The sequence below is a fragment of the Ceratotherium simum genome, chromosome 3 (assembly GCF_057802395.1).
Source record: "Ceratotherium simum simum isolate JZ-2026a chromosome 3, ASM5780239v1, whole genome shotgun sequence".
NCBI classification, from domain to species: domain Eukaryota; kingdom Metazoa; phylum Chordata; class Mammalia; order Perissodactyla; family Rhinocerotidae; genus Ceratotherium; species Ceratotherium simum.
This window is the reverse complement of record NC_141902.1, coordinates 92,885,234-92,903,358: the sequence shown is the minus strand read 5'-3', so window position 1 is coordinate 92,903,358 and position 18,125 is coordinate 92,885,234. Positions and strand designations below refer to the sequence as shown.

Below are 18,125 nucleotides of genomic sequence, written 5' to 3'. Positions count from 1 at the left end.
GCCAGTCTTCCTCAGCAAAAAGAGGAGGATTGGCAGATGTTAGCACAGGGCTAATCTTCCTCACACACACACACAAAAATATCCAGCATCCAATGAAGTAAAATTCACAGTGTCTGGGATCCAATAAAAATATTACCTGGCATACAGAGAGGCAAGAAAATATAACCCATAATAAAGAGAAAAATCAATCAATTGAAGCTGACTCATAACCAAAACAGATATTAGAATTAGCAGACAAAACAGTTATGAGTATATTCCACATGTTCGAAAACCAAGAGGAGATACTGAACATGTTAAGTAGAGATGTGGAAGATCTAAAAAAGAAAAAAACCAAACTGAACCTTTAGAGATGAAAACTACAATGTCTGAGATGAAAAATACACTCAGTTAGATTAATAACAAGATTTCAGAGCAAAACAAATTAGATGGCAGAAAAAAGATTAGTGAATTTGAAGGCACAGCAACAGAAACAAAACGAAACAAAGAGAAAAAACAAATGAAGAGAGTGAGGTGTGCGATAACTTGAAGTAGCCTAATCCACGGGTGACTGAAACCCCCAGAGGAGGGACGAGACAAAAAAAATTTGTAGAAATTGGGGCTGGCCCAGTGGTGTAGAGGTTAAGTTTGCACGTTCCACTTTGGCGGCCCGGGGTTCACAGGCCCAGATCCCAGGTGCGGACCTACGCACTGCTCATGAAGCCGTGCTGTGGTGGCATCCACATACAAAATAGAGGAAGACTGGCACAGATGTTAGCTCAGGGACAATCTTCCTCAAGCAGAAAGAGGAGGATTGGCAACAGACATTAGCTCAGGGCCAATCTTCCTCACCAAAAAAAAAAAAAAGAAAAGAAAAAAAAAAAAATTGTAGAAATAATGGACAAAAATTTTCTAAATTTGATGAAAACTGTAAACTCACAGATGCAAGAAGAAAAACAAATCCTAACCAAATAAAACATGAAGAAATTTATACCAAGGCATATCATGATCAAATTGCTCAAAACTGGTGATCAAGACAAAATATGAAAAGCAGCCAGAGGAAAAAACACATGTACAGAGGGACAAAGTAAAGGACAACAGCAGATTTCCTGAAGGAAACAGTACAAGTGAGAAGACAGTGGAGCAACATCTTAAAAGTACTGAAAGAAAAAACTTGTCAATCAAGAATTCTACACCCAGGAAAAATACCTTTAAATAAATGAATGCAAAATACAAAACAAAAACTCATACAAAAACTGAAAGAATTCATCAGCAGGAGACCAGGATTATAAGAAATAAAGTTAAAGAAAGGCCTCCAGGCAGAAGAAAAATGGTATCAGATAGAAATATGAATCTACACAAAGGAATGAAAAGCACTGGATGATAGCTATGTAGGTAAATACAAAAGACTTTCTCTTATTATTTAAATCTCTTTGAAAGATATTTAAAATATTTAAACAAAAAAATAATAATAGTGTAGTAGGGGGTTAATAGCACATGTAGAAGAGATATATATGACAATAATAGTTCAAAGGCTAGGAGGAGAGAAATGGAAGTAAATCAATACCACTTGAATGTAGACTGATAAGTTAAACATGCATACCATAAACGCTAAAGCAACCACTAAAGTAATAAAATTAGGAGTTACAGCTAATAAGCCAACAAAGGAGATAAAATGGAATCATCAAAATATTCAATTAAAAAAGGTAAGAGAGAAGAAAAAGAGCAAAAAACAGATGAGACAAACAAAATATATGGCGAAACCCAACCATATCAATAATCATATCAAATGTAAATAGTCTAAACACTCTAATCAAACAGCAGAAATTCTCAGATTAGACAAAAGAGAAAGATTCAATATATGCTGCCCACAAAAAATCCACTTTAAATATAAAGACATATTTAGGTTAAAACTAAAAGAGTAGAAATAGATTTACCATGCTAACGTTAATTAAAATAAAGCTGGAGTGGCTATATTAATATTAGATGATGCATATTTCAGATCAAAGAATATTACCTGGCATAAAGAGGTTTGTTTCATAATAATAAGAGGGTCATTTCATCAAGAAGACATAATAATCCTAAATATTTATGAACCTAATAACAGAGCTTCAAAGCACATGAAGCAAAACTGAGAGAATTTCAATGAGAAATAGACAAATCCAAATTATAGTCAGAGATTTCAATACCCTCTCTCAATAATTTATAGACTATGTAGACAAAAAGATCAGCAAGGATACAGAAAACTTGAACACTAATTTTTTTTTTTTAAAGATTTTATTTATTTTATTTTTTCCCCCCAAAGCCCCAGTAGATAGTTGTATGTCATAGCTGCACATCCTTCTAGTTGCTGTATGTGGGACTCGGCCTCAGGATGGACGGAGAAGTGGCGCTTCGATGCGCACCCGGGATCCGAACCCGGGCCACCAGCATTGCAGCGCGCGCACTTAACCACCAAGCCACAGGGCCGGCCCTTGAACACTAATTTGATATGACTGACATTCTAGAATACTCTACCCAACGACAACAGGATACAAATTCTTTAAGTACACATAAAACATTTATCAAGGCAAACCATATTCTGGGCTATATAAACTAAGTCGTAATAAATCAAAAGTACTCAAGTCATACAAACCATGTTCTCTGACCACACAGAATTATTTTAGAAATCAACAACAGAAAGATATTTAGAAATACACAAAACCTCAAAATATTAGGAAACTAACATTTCTTAATAACTTATGGATCACTACTACATACCTATTAGAATAGCTAAAATAAAAAAAGTATATTGACAATATGAAGCCCTGGTGAACACGCAGAGCAAATGGACTCACATGCATTGCTGCTGGGAATGCAAAAGGATAGCAGCACTCTGGGAAAGGATTTGGCAGTGTCTTATCAAGTTAAACATGTATTTACCATATGACCCAGCAATACCACCCCTGAGTATCTACTCTAGGAGTATGAGAACTTATGTTCTCACAAAAGCCTGTACACAAATGCTTATAGCAGCTCTATTTATAATTGCCAAAAATCGGAAACAATCCAAATGTCCTTCACCAGGTGAATGGATAAACCAACTGTGGTATAGCCATATTATGGAATATTATTCAGTAACAAAAAGGAAAAGACTACTGATACATACAAAAACATGATGAATTTCAAAGGCATTATTCTGAGTGAAAGAAACCAGTCTCAAAATTTATGTGCAGTATGATTTCCATTTACACGGCATTCTTGAAAATGCAGAACGAGTAATGGGAAACAGATCAGTGGCCGTCAGGAGTTATAGGTGGAGGGAGGCTGTTATTTCAAAAGGGTAGCATGAGGGTGTTTTGGGGCATGATAAAACTGTTTCATCCAGATTGGAAAGGAAGACGTAAAGCTATCTTTATTCCCAGATAATATGATTATCTATATAGGAAATCTGATGAATCTACCAAAAAATCTACCAGAACTAATAAATGAGGTTAGCAAGGTTGCAGGATACAAGCTCAATATACAAAATCCTATTGTATTTGTATATACTGGCAACAAACGATCAAAAATTGAAATTTAAAAATACTATTTATAATAGTATCAAAAATATGAAATACTTAGGGACAAATCTGACAAAAGATGTACACAAGACCTGTACACTGAAAGCTGTGAAATATTGCTGAAACTAAAGAAGACCTAAATAAATGGACAGAAATACTTTATTCATGGGATAGAAGACTCAATTTTGTTAAGATGTCAATTCTCCCCAAATTGATTTATAAATTGAACACAATCCCTACAATAGTCCCAACTGGCTTTTTTTTTTTCCTTAGAAATTAAGAAGGTGATTTTACACTTCATATGGAAATGTAAAGTACTTAGAATAGCCAAAATAACTTAGAAAAAGAAAGACAGAATTAGAAGACTAACACTACCTATTTCAAGACTTATTATGAAGCCATAGTAATCAAGACAGTGTGTATTGGCATCAAAATCAACAAAGAGATCAATGAAACCAAATACAGAGTACAGAATTAGACCCATCCATATATGGACAGATTATTTTTGACAAAAGTGCAAAGATAATTCAGTGGAAAAAGGATAGTCCTTTCAATAAATAATGCTACATCAATTAGATATCCATATGGTAAAAAAATGAACTCCGATCCATACCTTGCACCATATACAAAAATTAACTCAAAGTAGATCATAAACCTAAATGCAAAACTTAAAACCAGGAAACTTCTAGAAGAAAACATAGGAGAAAACCTTCACAATCTTTGGTTAGACAAAGATTTCCTAGGTATGTGTTATGAGAGGTTCGGGGGATTCGATTGGAGATGTAAAAGAAACTTTCCACTCCAAACAAATGGACTGAAGGTATATTTTATTATATAGAGGAGAGTAAAGGCGATAGTCTGCAAACAGATCCGAATAGGTCAAATAGTAAGAGGGAAAAACATCAGCCCGACTGGAAAGGGAAAGCATCCACATCAGCTGAAGGGAAATGACATAAATCAACCGGAAAGAGAAACACCAGGTTGACTGAAAAGAGAACACATCAGATCAGTTACTCACAACATCCACGCCCCACTGCCGGGAGAGTCCCTTCAATCTACACGGCTGGGCAGGAATCACATGTCCGGGCAAGGCGACCCTTCCACAGGTGGAACTCTCACCAGGCCTCGGTTTCCAGCAGTTTATATAAGCAGTTACAGAGTTTTGCAGAGCAAGCATTTAGTGTTCCCATGCACAAATCGTTATCAGTGGCATATGTGCACTGAGCCCCCTGGCTATAGTCCCAGCCCAGCAGTTGTGTACGTGCATTGTTTTCTCTGGTTATCGTCCCAGCCCCGCACAGATGGCCAGTCCATCCCGTGCTATGACGCCCAAAGAGCCTTGAAATGTTACAAATTGCAACTCTTTCTGTGGGAGAAGGGCCAGTTCCCATCACAGAGAAAGTAGCTTTATATTTCTTTGTGTGCTGGTGGGTGTAGGTCAATGGAACGGCCAAACATGGCTGTACTCATGTCAAGACAGTATGACATTAAAGCACAATCTACAAAAGAACAAATGGATAATTTAAACCTTTCTAAACCTTTCAAAAATAAACTTATGCTCTTCAGAAGACACTGTTAAGAGAATAAAAGGTAGTCCACAGACTGGGAGAAAATATTCGCAGGTCATATATATGATAAAGTGCTTGTGTCCAGGATATTTTAAAAACTCTTAAAACTCAGTAATAAGAGAAGAAATGACCCAATTTTTAAAAATGAGCAAAAGGTTTGCACAGACACTTAACCAAAGAAGATACACAGATGGAAAATAGGCACATGAAAAGATGTTCGACATCATTATTAAAATCACAATGAGGGGCCGGCCCAGTGGCATAGTGGTTAAATTCGTGCGCTCCACTTTGGCTGCCGGGGGTTCGCGGGTTTGGATCCCAGGCACGGACCTACACACCACTTATCAAGCCATGCTGTGGCAGGTGTCCTACATATAAAGTAGAGGAAGATGGGCACTGATGTTAGCCCAGGGCCTAACTTCCTCAGCAAAAAGAGGAGGATTGGCAACAGATATTAGCTCAGGGCTGATCTTCTTCACACACACACACAAAATCACAATGAGATACCACTAAACATATTAGAATGCCTAAAGTTAAAAAGATAGACCATGCCAAGTGTTGTTGAGGATGTGGGGAAACTGGAACTCTTCCAGCTGCTGTTGGGAAAATGAAATAGTACAACCAGATTGGAAGACAGTTTAGCAATTTCCTAAAAAGTTAAACATACACCTACCACAATATCCAGTCATTCTACTCATAGGTGTGATATAAGTGAATGGAAAACATATGTCCATACATAAACTTGTACGTGAACGTTTGTTATGGTTTTATTTGTAGGAGTTCAAAACTCAAACAACCCAAATGTTTATCAGTAGGTGAATAAACTCCCACACGTTCATATCTCATATTCAGTGGGAACACAAAATAGTACAGCCACTTTGGAAAACAATTTGGCAGTTTCTCACAAAGTTGAACATACACTTAACATATGATTCAGCAATCCCATTCTTACATATTTATGCAAGAAAAATGAAAACTTATGGCTCATATGAAAATCTGTACTTAAGTATTTATAGCAGCTTTATTATAATTGCCCCAAACTGGAAACAACACAAATGTACTTCAGTGGGTGAAGAGATAATGAACTATGGCACATCTATACAATGGAATACTACTCAGCAATAAAAAATTACAAACTACTGATATACACAACATGGATGAAACTCAAATGCATCAGGCTAAGTGAAAGAAATCAGAATGAAAAAGCTACATGCCATATGATTCAATTTATATGATCTTGTGGAAAAGGCAGAATTATAGGTATAGAAAACAGACTATATAAATCTGTATTTAGAAGCACCCTGTGCTCATCTCTGTCATCTAACATATCGCTGTGTTGTACTTTTCTGTTTACTTGTGTCCCTCATTAGTCTATAACCCTAGGTCTAGAGCTTAGCACAGTGGTTGGTACACGGCCAGCACCTCAGAAATTCTTATTGCTTGCAATATTGCCCTGACCTAGGACATTAACTTAGAAAACACTTCTGGCTCTCTGAAGACAGGCACTTCCTTCTGCAAAGGATGAGTAATTTATGGGGTCAAGAGGATATACCCACCCAAAGCCTAGACACCCCTTTCTGGAATCTAGATCATGTTCAGGGACATATCCCCCTGGAATTTACTGCCCAAATGATGCCAGGGTCTGCATGAGTCTCCTTCTCAGCTTTCTCCTGAGGGGAGACCCAGCTGCTAAAGTGTTAACCCCCAGACCTGAGTGGCGGCCAAGGTGTGGCTCTTTGCAGGGGTACAGGCAAAACTTGGATGTGTCTTGAAGTATCCACACATTGTATGCAAGGCCTCTCTCAGTGATGTAGGTGGGAGCCAGAAATGGGAAGAGAGGGGGTGAGAAAGGACTGGGGACCAGCTCTCCCCACAGTACCATATTCTAGCTGTTTTTCCAGGTATTCCAAGAAGCTTAAGAATTCTGAATGTGAAACTGGACTTCTAGATCATTATGACGATACATTTGTCAAAGTAGGAGAACAGAAGATATTTTATTTAACAATTTGTTACCTTGATTCAAAACTTTTAAATATTTAAACATATGGTATGTGGGTTTCTATTGGTACTCTTACCAGGCCTGCAAATGTTAGGGGCCGGCCTGCGGAAGGGAATAAAGATTACAAAAACAGATGACCTTCCTTTGTGATTCTAGGGTGCACATTTTATAAAATTACTGCTATGGAATGGGTGGGGCTCCATGTTTTCAAGCCCCACACAAGGAACGTTCAGTGGTGCAATTTCACTGTAATCTATTTTCACCCCCACTTTGTTCATGTTAACCCTTTTAGGATTTCCTCAAGTAAAATCTTTCAGTGTTCAATAATCCTAACAAAAATTTCTCTCACTTTCCCCAGCTCTCATGCTAGAAATACACTCCACAAACTGGCTTACCTCTGCTCTAACCATTTCATTCCTCAGACCTGGAGCTGGTGTTGCTCAAGGGAAACAGAAGCACAGAGCTGGGAAAAGATTAGGCCCTGCAGTCCCAAACAAAACCTCAGGGGAATCTCCATTCCGGGTTTGTAGGGCCTGGGCCTTGCTTGCCCAGCAAGAGCCCACAAGCCCATTGCAACCATGTGTGCTTCTGGCTCCCTTCTGGGCAGGACGCCCAGCTGCTGGGATTTGTAATAATCCAGGGGCTGGCCAGCCAGGATCTCACCTTATCTCACTCAAAGAACATCACGTCTTAAAGGGACACAGAGATCCTCCACGTGAGCTACTGTTTCTGGAACGCTGGTCGTACCAGGGACAGCCCCTTGGCAAGCATATAGCCTTTGCGGCCCCTGCCTATAGAAGCAACACCTTCCCCGCCTGCGGTTGCTCGTTGCTGTCCAACCGGCCGCCACTGGACCTCCCTGTAAGTAACTCCCAATAAACCTATATGTCTCGTTCGCAGTCTCTGGGTCTTTTCTTCCGGCTCTCCGCAACCTATCCCGCACTGCTCACCCAACTGGGCGTGTGGCCAGACAGGGGTCCACCTGGGGATCCTGGGCACCAGGATCTGCAGGGATGCGCGGGGCGTCCCGGGAACGCCTGCCGCTGGCGAGACGGGCCCCCTCTAGAAGACCCCAGATGTAAAGCGGAGCCCCTGGACATGCGGGGAGCCACCGCACCTGAGGGCGGAAGCTGAGGTTTCGCTCACCTGGGCCAGCTGCTTCGCGTCGCCTTAGCAACCAGCACTTCCGGCCCCGACCGGAAGCCCGCGAAGTGGCTCTTCAGAAGGTGCGCCCGCCCCCACGGGGGCGGGGAGACAGCCGTTCTCGCGGGCCGAGACCAGCTCTCCCGCGGGGACTCGCCAGTGAGCTCCGTGCGACGCGTGGGTCTGGGCTGGGTGCCATGGATGTCATGGACGCCTTCACCCGCTTCACCAACCAGACCCAGGGCCGGGAACGACTCTTCAGGTGAGTCAGGTGCTGGCGGCCACCGCCCCTTCCTCTCTCCGGCGCCCGGGAAGGAGGTCGTAGCCCGATGCGTGGAGCAGGAAGGCCGCTGCGGGCTCCCGGAGGGAGTGGTCCTCGAGCCCTTCCTCGCCATGAATGCCGTGGGGCTGAGCCGACGCCCCGCCCCCGGGCCGAGCCTCGTGCTCGGAAGCCCCGGGCCCGGAGCGCGGCCGCCGGGAGGCCCTGGCCGTGTGCCGGCCGTCGACGAGTCCTCCTCTCCTGACCGCAGGAGGGCTGGGTCTCTCCGCTCCGCAGTCTTCCCAGGATTTTTTTTAAAGAGAAACTCTGGTTTAGCATTGTGGCTAGGAAAGCCCAGCATTTGACTGTGGCTTCAAATACCCATGAAATGGTTATGGAGAGACAGGAATTTTATCTTGTCTTCCCATACTGTCCTGTCTCCCTCATTGGGATGCTGCGTGTGCAATAGTCCGTGAGCTGTGAAACGAATACAGTGTGGCGAGCTCGGAAAGAACTGACTGCGCCGCTAAGGTCACGCCGTGCTACTGAACATATTAAACAGCGATTGTGGCTTTAATAATAATTCATGATATTTCTTTTAGAAATTTGGTTGATTCTTGCTCAATAAAAATAGAATAGTTAGAGTTGCAGTTTCATTTAACAGCTTTTCCTCTTCTTCTGGGTGTACAAGTGCTAATGCAAACAGACCAGTGAGAATAGCCCCAATAATGATATTTTTGGCAGCCGACTTTATGCCAGATATTGTTCTCAGTGTGTTACAGCTAGTAACTCACTCAACCCTCGTCGCAATCTTATGAGGTAGATACTCTAAATCATCCCCATTTCACGGATGGGGAAACGGAAGCAGAAGGTTAGTAGGTACTAAGTGGTAGAGCTGAGAGATTTAAATCCATGCAGTTGACCTCAGTGCCTACGTCGTTAACTACAAGCCATACTACCTTTCTAATTAATTTGATAGGTTTTTGAAATGGTTGCGGTATATACAAGCTTTGTTAAAATAGAAGGCTACAATTCCAGTGTACACAGAATGTTTCCTGCAAGGTTTATCAACGAGGTTGGTTAATAAAATAATTGTTTAGAATATACTTATTCAGCGAGATCTGAGATCTCTAGTATTCATTTCCCAGTCTCCTTGGTGATCTATAGCTTCTGTGAACGAACTGGCATTTATAAAATAATGCTTTGTTTTTGGACTCGTTCGTATTAGACCAAGTTTGAGAAAGGGAGATTCGTTCATTGACATCACCAGCTTGAGCCCTCTAGCCGGGAAGCATACATTGAAAGGGAGAGAGAGAAAGAGAGAGATTTTTTCTTTTTACGTCATCCCCAATAACAAGTTCACCATTTTGGAAAACGTGCCACGTTTTTATTAAGAATAATGTTTATAGCATAAAGGGATTCAAATGCAGTTACAGGACAGTAGGAAACAGGCACCTGCTTTATTAAATAGACTGCCAAATGCATTTAGATGTTTGATTATGTGATAAAATTTCTCATTTGTTGTATTTCTGTTAGTAAGGCATTATTTGTAGTCACGACAATAATCACTTTACTAAATATTTAGTACAGTCATGTGTTGCTTAATGATGGGGATATGTTCTGAGAAATTCGTTGTTAGGCAATTTCATCGTATGATGGAAACATCATAGTGTATAGTTATGCAAACCTAGATGGTATAGCCTGCTACCCACCTAAGCTCTATGGTACTAATCTTATGGGTCCACTATCATATATGCTGTCCATTGTTGGCCGAAACATCATTATGCAGCACATGACTGTATTATTAAACAGGATCTGTCTGTATTTTATATAAAATGCTAATTAGTTTTGAAAGACAAATATAAAACATGTCTATACTTATTTATGTATTGGTGTGTATTTGGTCCTTTTATAAAAAATTAAGCAATGTTCAAACTGTGGACTTTTCATTTGGTTCTGGTTTGAGTGTGTGTCCTGTCACATAAGTAGTTGGTTAACTACATGGCAAAAAAGTTCATTTTAGGGCCAGCCTGGTTGGCCTAATGGTTAAAGTTCGACATGCTCTGCTTTGGCGGCCCAGGTTTGGTTCCCAGGTGTGGAACCACACCACTCATCAGTCAGTGGCCATGCTGTGACGGTGGCTCACATTAAAAAAGAGGAAGATTGGCAACAGAAGGGCAAATCTTCCCCAGGAAAAAGAAAAAGTTCATTTTAGAAATCTGAAAGATCATTCTAGAAAAAATAAAGATTATGGACCTTTGCAGACTCAACATGAGGGAGATTTTTGTGCAGTTTGCCACTTTGACTATATCCATTTCTCTGTGCCAGCAAAAGGCCTTTTTAGGGGCTGTTCACTGTATTATTGCAGAATTCTCTTTCATTACCTTTGTGTTGCTTTTCCATCACATGTTCTACCCTTTGGCCCTGTGGAGTGACTGTTGCAGAACTTTCCTTTCGTAAGAGCTGCTTACATGAGAAACTTTATCTTTAGCAAAACATATTTCTCCTTCTCTTACTTCATGAATCAAGTTTTATTTGGTTTGTAAATCATTCTCCTCATTTTTTTTTTTCCATTTCAGAGCTACTCAGTACACATGCATGTTGCTTAGATATTTGTTAGAGCCTAAAGCTGGCAAAGAGAAGGTGGTAATGAAGCTCAAGAAATTGGAGTCCAGTGTGAGCACTGGCCGTAAATGTAAGTACCCTGTCTCTTGAGGGACAGTGGCTCCTGGTTTAGAATCCTCAGACCCTGTAATTCACAAAATACATTCTAGGTCATTAATTTCTAGTCAATCAAGTTTATTGATGAAGTTGACTGGTAAGGCTGCTGTCATGGAACGACAGGCCAAAAAAGTTGAATGTTTTGCTGCAGACCATTCACACACACCCTCCTATGTTCACATTTGGTGCTACACCATGTCTTTCTGCTTAATCATAACCACTGGGACATACAATGTGTTAGTTCACCTTTAGTTCTTAGAATCACGAAATGTTTTGGCAATCCCTGACATGAGCTCCTGGCTCCTGGGAGCCCTTTGTATTCTGTAGAAGAACAGAATAGCTTTATCTTGGGCCTCCTGTCTTTTACCCTTCTGTTGAGGGATTGATAGAGGAAACGGATGGACACATTTTCTTAGATCATTTGTGGGGTGGTTTCATGTTAAAGGCAAAAAGTGAAGTCAGGGTTTTACACTCATTTAATTCACTTTGAAAATAAAGCGTACTGGGAAATCCCATACCTATAATAACAACTGCATGCCTGACTCCTAGTTGTTTGATGAGAACCAGATGTTGCTACAGTAGGTAAGCAGAGGCGTTAGAATGGAATGTAGAAATCAGATGTTGATCAATTATTCTTGAACATCTACTTCATATAGGTTTAGTCCTGGCTTTATGGGAGAACTAAGATCACATGGTATAAATAATAAGATTTAGTGCCAAATATGTTGGCTGGGGTAGAGGAAAAGAAAGGTGTTTTGGAGGAGGTGGAACTTGAGGTGTGGCTAGAGAACGAAGGAGAGCACTCTTGAAGGGAGGTTTCCTCTAGTGAAGTCGCAGAACTGTCATGAGCAAACCATTGTATTGAGGGATCAATGAGGAAACTTGTTTGACGGAGAGAAGACTTAAGTTGTCAAGCAGAGGGATGGGAAGGGTCGGGTCAGTTTTTCTGGATGGCTTAGAAGGCCAAGATTAGAAGTTCTTAGACTCTTGGAGAATGTTGGAGCTCAAAGGTCCTTTAGAGGTCACTAGTCTCTGAAGTTCTGAAAGGACTTACCCAAGGTCACTCAGCCAGTTAGTGCAAGAGCCAGAACTAGAACCCAGGATTATTCATTACATATTCTGTTTTGTGTTATTTTTGATAAAATAATACCAGACATTCTTCTGAGATTATAAGTTTCCTGAGGGTAGCTACTTTTGAGCATTGGCCGAGTCTAAGATATAGTCCTTTAAGGAAAGTACTTATTTTGTATCCTCCATAATGTTTAGTACTGTAACTCATTCTGAGTAGGTGCTCCATAAATGTTCGTTGACTCATGCATCCCTGATTAATTGAATTACATGCTTAAATAAGGGCATGCCTTGCAGCGGTTGATTTAATTCAACTAGGAGTCACATATGACAAAATTGTTAGTTGTCCTATCCACGATATCCTACCATCCCTACTTGGTCGTCTTCACAGTAGGGAGCCAAAGGGGTTTGGACCAGAGAAATGGCAAAATGATAATGGTGTTTTTTAAAAGAGAAATCTTTTGTCTGGAAAGTAAATAAAATGTAAAGCATCAGATTCTCCAAAAGAATATTGCATCTGGACTTCATGTTATCATAGTACCTTACTTGGAAAGAAGTGTAGGTGGTAATATTTGAATGTAACAATTCACACTCATGATTGATCTTGCCTGAAGTACGTTGTAAGTTGATGTTAAGGTATTCACTGGCACGGAGGTGATAAATTTAAAGAGTCACTGTCTTTTTTGCCTTCCAGGATCATTTTAGGTGTCCTTGACATACTGTAATATCCTTCTCCTTTCCTGAGCAAAGATTGAGCCTCAAATGACAGTCAGTTGTTAAACCAGTGCTGGCTTCGCACCTTGATATAGGGATTCTGCTTTCCTGTTACACACTAATTAAATCATTGTTAACTGTTGTGGGTTCTTCTCGCAGGGTTCAGACTCGGCAATGTGGTACATGCTGTACAGGCGACTCAGCAGAGCATTCATGCCACTGACCTGGTGCCCCGCTTATGCCTAACACTAGCCAACCTGAACCGTGTGATTTATTTCATCTGTGACACCATTCTCTGGGTGAGGAGCGTAGGGCTCGCCTCTGGCATTAACAAAGAGAAATGGCGAATGTGGGCTGCCCGCCATTACTACTATTCTCTCCTGCTGAGCCTGGTCAGGGATCTGTATGAAATCTCCCTGCAGATGGAACAGGTTGCACATGACAAGGCAAAGGGGGAGAAATCATCATCCCAGGATCCTCTTGGGTACAGCGTGGCTGATGAGGAAACAGAATGGCTTCAGTCCTTTCTCTTTCTCTTATTCCAATCTCTGAAGAAGCATCCTCCCTTGCTCCTGGACACGGTGAAGAACTTCTGTGATATCTTGAACCCTCTGGACCAGTTGGGGATCTATAAGTCCAATCCTGGCATCATTGGACTTGGAGGTCTTGTGTCCTCTATAGCAGGCGTCATCACGGTGGCATATCCACAGATGAAGCTAAAGACCCACTGAGGTGGTTTCAGGCTGAAGACTAGTCCCTGCTTTAACAGATGGCCTCTTAGCAGAATGGATGTTTGCCTTAGGCACAGATGGTGTCCTACTGTCCTTAAAGACTTGTTCACCTGAACACGTAGTGACCTGTGAAGTGTGCAGAGGTGGGGCCAAGAATGGAGAATGGGAGAGCGTGAAGATTTATGTATGTTTTTTAGAGTGCTGGAGTGACTTGTGAATTTCTGAGTATTTTCCCTTCATCTAACATTTAGTGAGCATCTCTTATGCACGTAGTAGGAGCTTAGTGTTTGCTGAATGAATAAAAATTGAAAGAAAAAAATTGAAAAAGGCCCAAACTAACAAGTGAATACTAATATGCGGTAACTCTTGGGCTGTGTGCCTCCCTGCTTTCGCATGAATACAGTAGGTCTGATGCACAGCCCACTCTCAGATCTAGTAAAGGCCCCTTATTCCTCCGCCCCTTCTTTCCTCCGTAGGTGCCAGTGCCAGGATGGAGGGGAGCTGGGCTTATAGCCTCTTAAATTGCGGACCCTTACTTCATCGCACTCCTGTCCTCCCTCTGTCCAGAAGTAGAATCAGAGATGTATCAGGCACCTTCATTGAGGTATAAATGGTGTCTTTAGGTAATGCAGTGAGTAAGCAAAAATCAGAAGCGGATAGAAAGGACTTGAGGTAAAAATAACGTGGAAGGTCACAACGGGTGCCTGTAGGTAGCCTGTGACTGATGAGGAAACTGAGGTTAAAAAAACTGAGGACAGAACCTCATTCCTCTAACTCCCAATTCAGTGGTCTTTCCATGATATTTCACTGTCTTTCTGATTGAGTGGAAGTGTGAGACTCTCTAGAATCCTGTGTGAAAAGCCTTTTTTTGAACCATTATTGGTCAGTGGTTTGTATTCTACAAAAATTAAAACTATCTCTAGACTTATCAGCTAGATTGTTTTTTTTAAAGCCATATAACAGTTTGGGCATTTCTACATTAATTTTCATAAAAATTTATGCAGTTAAAAAATTTCATGAGTACTCTGAACGTAAGAGGGTCATGATTTTCTATGTTAAATCAGACTTCATATGTGTCGGGTGGTTGGGGGAGTTGGAAAAGAGCAGTGAGGGGCTAGTGAAGAGGACATTTATTCATGCTGTGTTCTTCCTTCCCATCTTGGGTGTTGGGTTCTTATTTATGATTACAGATCCTCTGATTTGAGGGAAGTGAGGTGGAGAAATAGGATGTCATCAAGTAGGAGGCCTGTGTCAGCCTCACCAATAAAGCCATCTCATCTGAATGGAAATGAGAAAAGAAATGTGCACTAAATAAATTTCCCATAAATGTGATTGAGACTCAGGGCCTTGGCTCTCTATTTTTAAAGTGATCAATCAACATATAGGATTTGGGAAAGAACATTTTGTGAATTTTAAGAGAAATGAAAGCTGCTAGATCAGGGCAAATAAAAAATTTAAATAATTATTTTTACTTTGTCCAGATCCTATACTGTAATAGATTAATTATGTCTAATAAATTTCTAGACAAACTTGACTCATGTACCTGTGAATGTGTTCTGAGAATGGAGAAGAGTTAAAGGTAAGGTGATCCAGAGGGAATCTCAGTCAGAGTCTACCCAGTTGGTAGAGTGAGCTCTGGGAAAATGAGCTCTCTCCTGGGAAGATCCAAGCTGAGGGGGAGGATGAAGAAAATTTAGACATAGAACGTCCAGGTTGCAGGAGACCTCTAAAATGATCACATCCAGACTGCTACCGGGAGAGGGTCCTCTATGTCAGCCCTGTCGGTGGTGGTTTGGCTTCTGACTGGAGAAGTCGGCCTTGAATCTGCAGCAGCGTGTTATCTGTCTTGGTACTTTTGTCCTCTGCAAGTTAGGGTGGGTTGTGGGGAGTTTGGGAGATGCCACCTCTTCTAGAATTTGTGAAAACCTTAGTGGTGCCCTGGTACCTCCCTCCCTGTGCATCTTTGTCCTTTTTAACTGACTCTCCCCACCTCCGAGCCACCAGATTCATGAGGGATTCTAAAAAGCAAAGACATTCCTAATACATGTACAGGCCAGTGCATTCATAACTAACATTGTTGCCTGATAGTTTGTTTATTCAACAGTGAACGTTTGAGTGCAGTGCTTAGTGTTGGGACCCACTGGTGCACAAGATGACCGAGGTCCCTGTGCTCCTGTGGTGGTGGCAGGGGAGGCAGGTAGGGATGGGGAAGGAAAGAAGATAACTGTGTCCTTCAAGCTGCTGCTGGAAAACAGGTTGCTCCCGGGGGCCTCTCCTAGGCCGTTTCACCACTTGTCACCTCTCACCCACATTCTGGGCTCTCAGCTGAAGCGGCCAAAGAACGAGCCTTGTCAGCAGAGCTTTCAGGCACAGAGCCCTGTGCTCCTCTGGCCCAAAGCCACTGCTCCAGAGGCTTACAACTGCCCTGTGGCCCAGGTTGCTGTCCGACACAGCCGCATGGTTAATTTGTGCTGTGAGGGCAGAAACCACTTATTTAGATGCTTCCCTTCCTCTCCATTACTGTCTTATGTTTTAAAAGTCCAGGTTGGATTAATAAGTATTAAATATATCACATGTTTATTACTCCTTTTGGGGGTTTCTTGCTTGACTTTCCCCTCCCTTTCCTGACTGCTCACTGCCTTCTTTATTATAGCACAGATACAGAATTGATTACCATGGATCTGTAATAAAGCTCCGTTTCTCCCTACCCCCTGCCTCTTCCTCCTGTTGCCCACAGCATACAACTCAGCAGAGAGCCAGCAATAGATACAATTCTACCAACAACAGGGAAAATAGATAGTTGTGTCCTCCTATTATCCATTTTAATTAAAAGGCCCTTCTTAGACAATCTAAAGCGATGGCTTACACCACAGTCCTCCATCATCTTTGAAGCTAGGAATTAGAATTTGGGCTCCTGCCCGATTCATTGCTAAGGAAGGGGTGGGAGGTGATAGTTCTTGGTTGTCTGGATGCTGTTGGTCAGTAACAAAATCTTGGTCAACACTGTCACTTTTCCAGACTTGACAAAATCCAGTTGGCTTTCCCACCGTGTATTCTGGTGGCATCTTAGACCAGGTACAGTTCAATCAACTCTTGAAATCTAGGAATTTACAGAGGTTGCAATTGCTCCCTCAAAGTCTAGGTTGTTAAGGAGTCAACCCCCAGCTCTGGTTCTCTTCTTGACTGAGAGGAAGTTATCTTCATAATCAGAGTAGTACATTCAGGTGAACTCTGGGTTTAAATCTTACTGTTCAAAATCCTCTCTTGACAGGAAATAATAAGCGATGAGGGAAATGGGTTGAAAATGGTCCCACAGGACCTTCTGTGGAAAAGTAGCCAAAGATTATAGAACTTCAGAGCTTATGAGTTTAATGACATATATCCCAACACATTCTTTCTGGAAAACAGGTGTTTTGAGAACGGGGGGCCAGAAATGTTACAGAACTGATACTTGGTGGCTCTGGAATAACGACTCCTCTGATCCTGGATCTCCTTCAGCTCTGCAATCCACTGCCTAGTTGGCTAAATCTCCTTACAGAAATTAGGATATGCCCCGGGGACCCTGGGTCAAATAACCATGACAACTGGTGGACCCAGCTTTGTCTTCCTCTCTGCCCTCCTCTAGCTGGGAGGTGTTAGTAGCGTTGTCCAAGACTCCCTGGAGCAACCGGGCTTGTTTCTGCTGAGGAGACGCTCCGCAGTCTGGGCTCTGTGGACTGAGGCAGTATCAGCTGGAGTGAGTGTGGGGGTCTTGGGACATCTGCCTTACCTGGTTTGTTTCTGAGTTAAAGGGAAGAGGTTGAGGTGAGGGGTCTCCTGGGAATTTTAGTGAGGATGAAGAGGCCTGCAGGGAAACCGCTGAGGGAGAGATTATTCGAGGTGAATGACGAAGAGTGTAGAGTAGATATCCTGGGGCCACTAGCTTTTCCAGAACACAGCTGAAATAGCTTGTTTTAAGAGTGACTACTTTCTCACCTGGCTGAGCACAGAGGGAAGGACTGGCAGATATACTTGCTTAAAAAGAGGCATTAACACAGAACTTTTTCATTAAAAAAAAAAAAGACTGAAACTTATTCTTTTAGACTCTCATCTAAAAGCCCCTAAACTTCATCTAAAACGTCTTATCTCTTAAAGCTACGTTCATTTTTCGTTTCTTACCCTGAACCTAGTAAGAAACATCAGTCTTGACAAGTAGGCTGTGGGGGGCGACTCATCCCTATGAGACTCTAAGGAGTGGTCGCTTGTCGGTGACATTTACCCTCCAACCTAATGCCTTCTGTTCAGGAAACTTGAGCTCCCAGGCAGCCTGGGTCCAGTTGGTGGCCATGAGAGGTAGGGGTCTGGCCCTGTGGATCTCAAGCTGAGGGCTTTCTGATGGACCTGGGGCCCTCTGCTTTGCAGCTT

The 18,125-nt window shown here is 41.9% G+C and overlaps 2 protein-coding genes across 4 annotated transcripts in view; one reads left to right on the top strand and one right to left on the bottom strand.

Moving 5' to 3' along the window:
• The window catches only part of WDR93 (WD repeat domain 93), a 53,075-nt gene extending 44,454 nt beyond the window's left edge, over positions 1 to 8,621 (bottom strand). For 2 of the 3 annotated variants that reach the window (XM_087428938.1, XM_087428937.1), the window contains exon 1: positions 7,749 to 8,161. The gene's annotated coding sequence lies outside the window, so the exon portion shown is untranslated. Of the gene's footprint in view, positions 1 to 7,748; positions 8,162 to 8,231 lie in introns of those variants that run through there. The other variant, XM_014788673.2, reaches the window with a different exon arrangement.
• On the top strand, positions 8,320 to 15,255 carry PEX11A (peroxisomal biogenesis factor 11 alpha). The gene is made up of 3 exons (XM_004431943.3): positions 8,320 to 8,490; positions 11,067 to 11,182; positions 13,150 to 15,255. Exons 1-3 carry the CDS (start codon positions 8,426 to 8,428, stop codon positions 13,719 to 13,721), a joined length of 753 nt encoding a protein of 250 aa, XP_004432000.1. The 5' UTR covers positions 8,320 to 8,425; the 3' UTR covers positions 13,722 to 15,255.
• Positions 15,256 to 18,125: the final 2,870 nt, after the last annotated feature.

Excerpts from the sequence above, each read along its gene's own strand:
- PEX11A (XM_004431943.3), top strand. The coding sequence starts at position 8,426 with ATGGATGTCATGGACGCCTTCACCCGCTTCACCAACCAGACCCAGGGC. Across the intron at positions 8,491-11,066 it reads GGCCGGGAACGACTCTTCAG|AGCTACTCAGTACACATGCA; the intron begins GTGAGTCAGGTG and ends TTTCCATTTCAG. Across the intron at positions 11,183-13,149 it reads TGTGAGCACTGGCCGTAAAT|GGTTCAGACTCGGCAATGTG; the intron begins GTAAGTACCCTG and ends TTCTTCTCGCAG.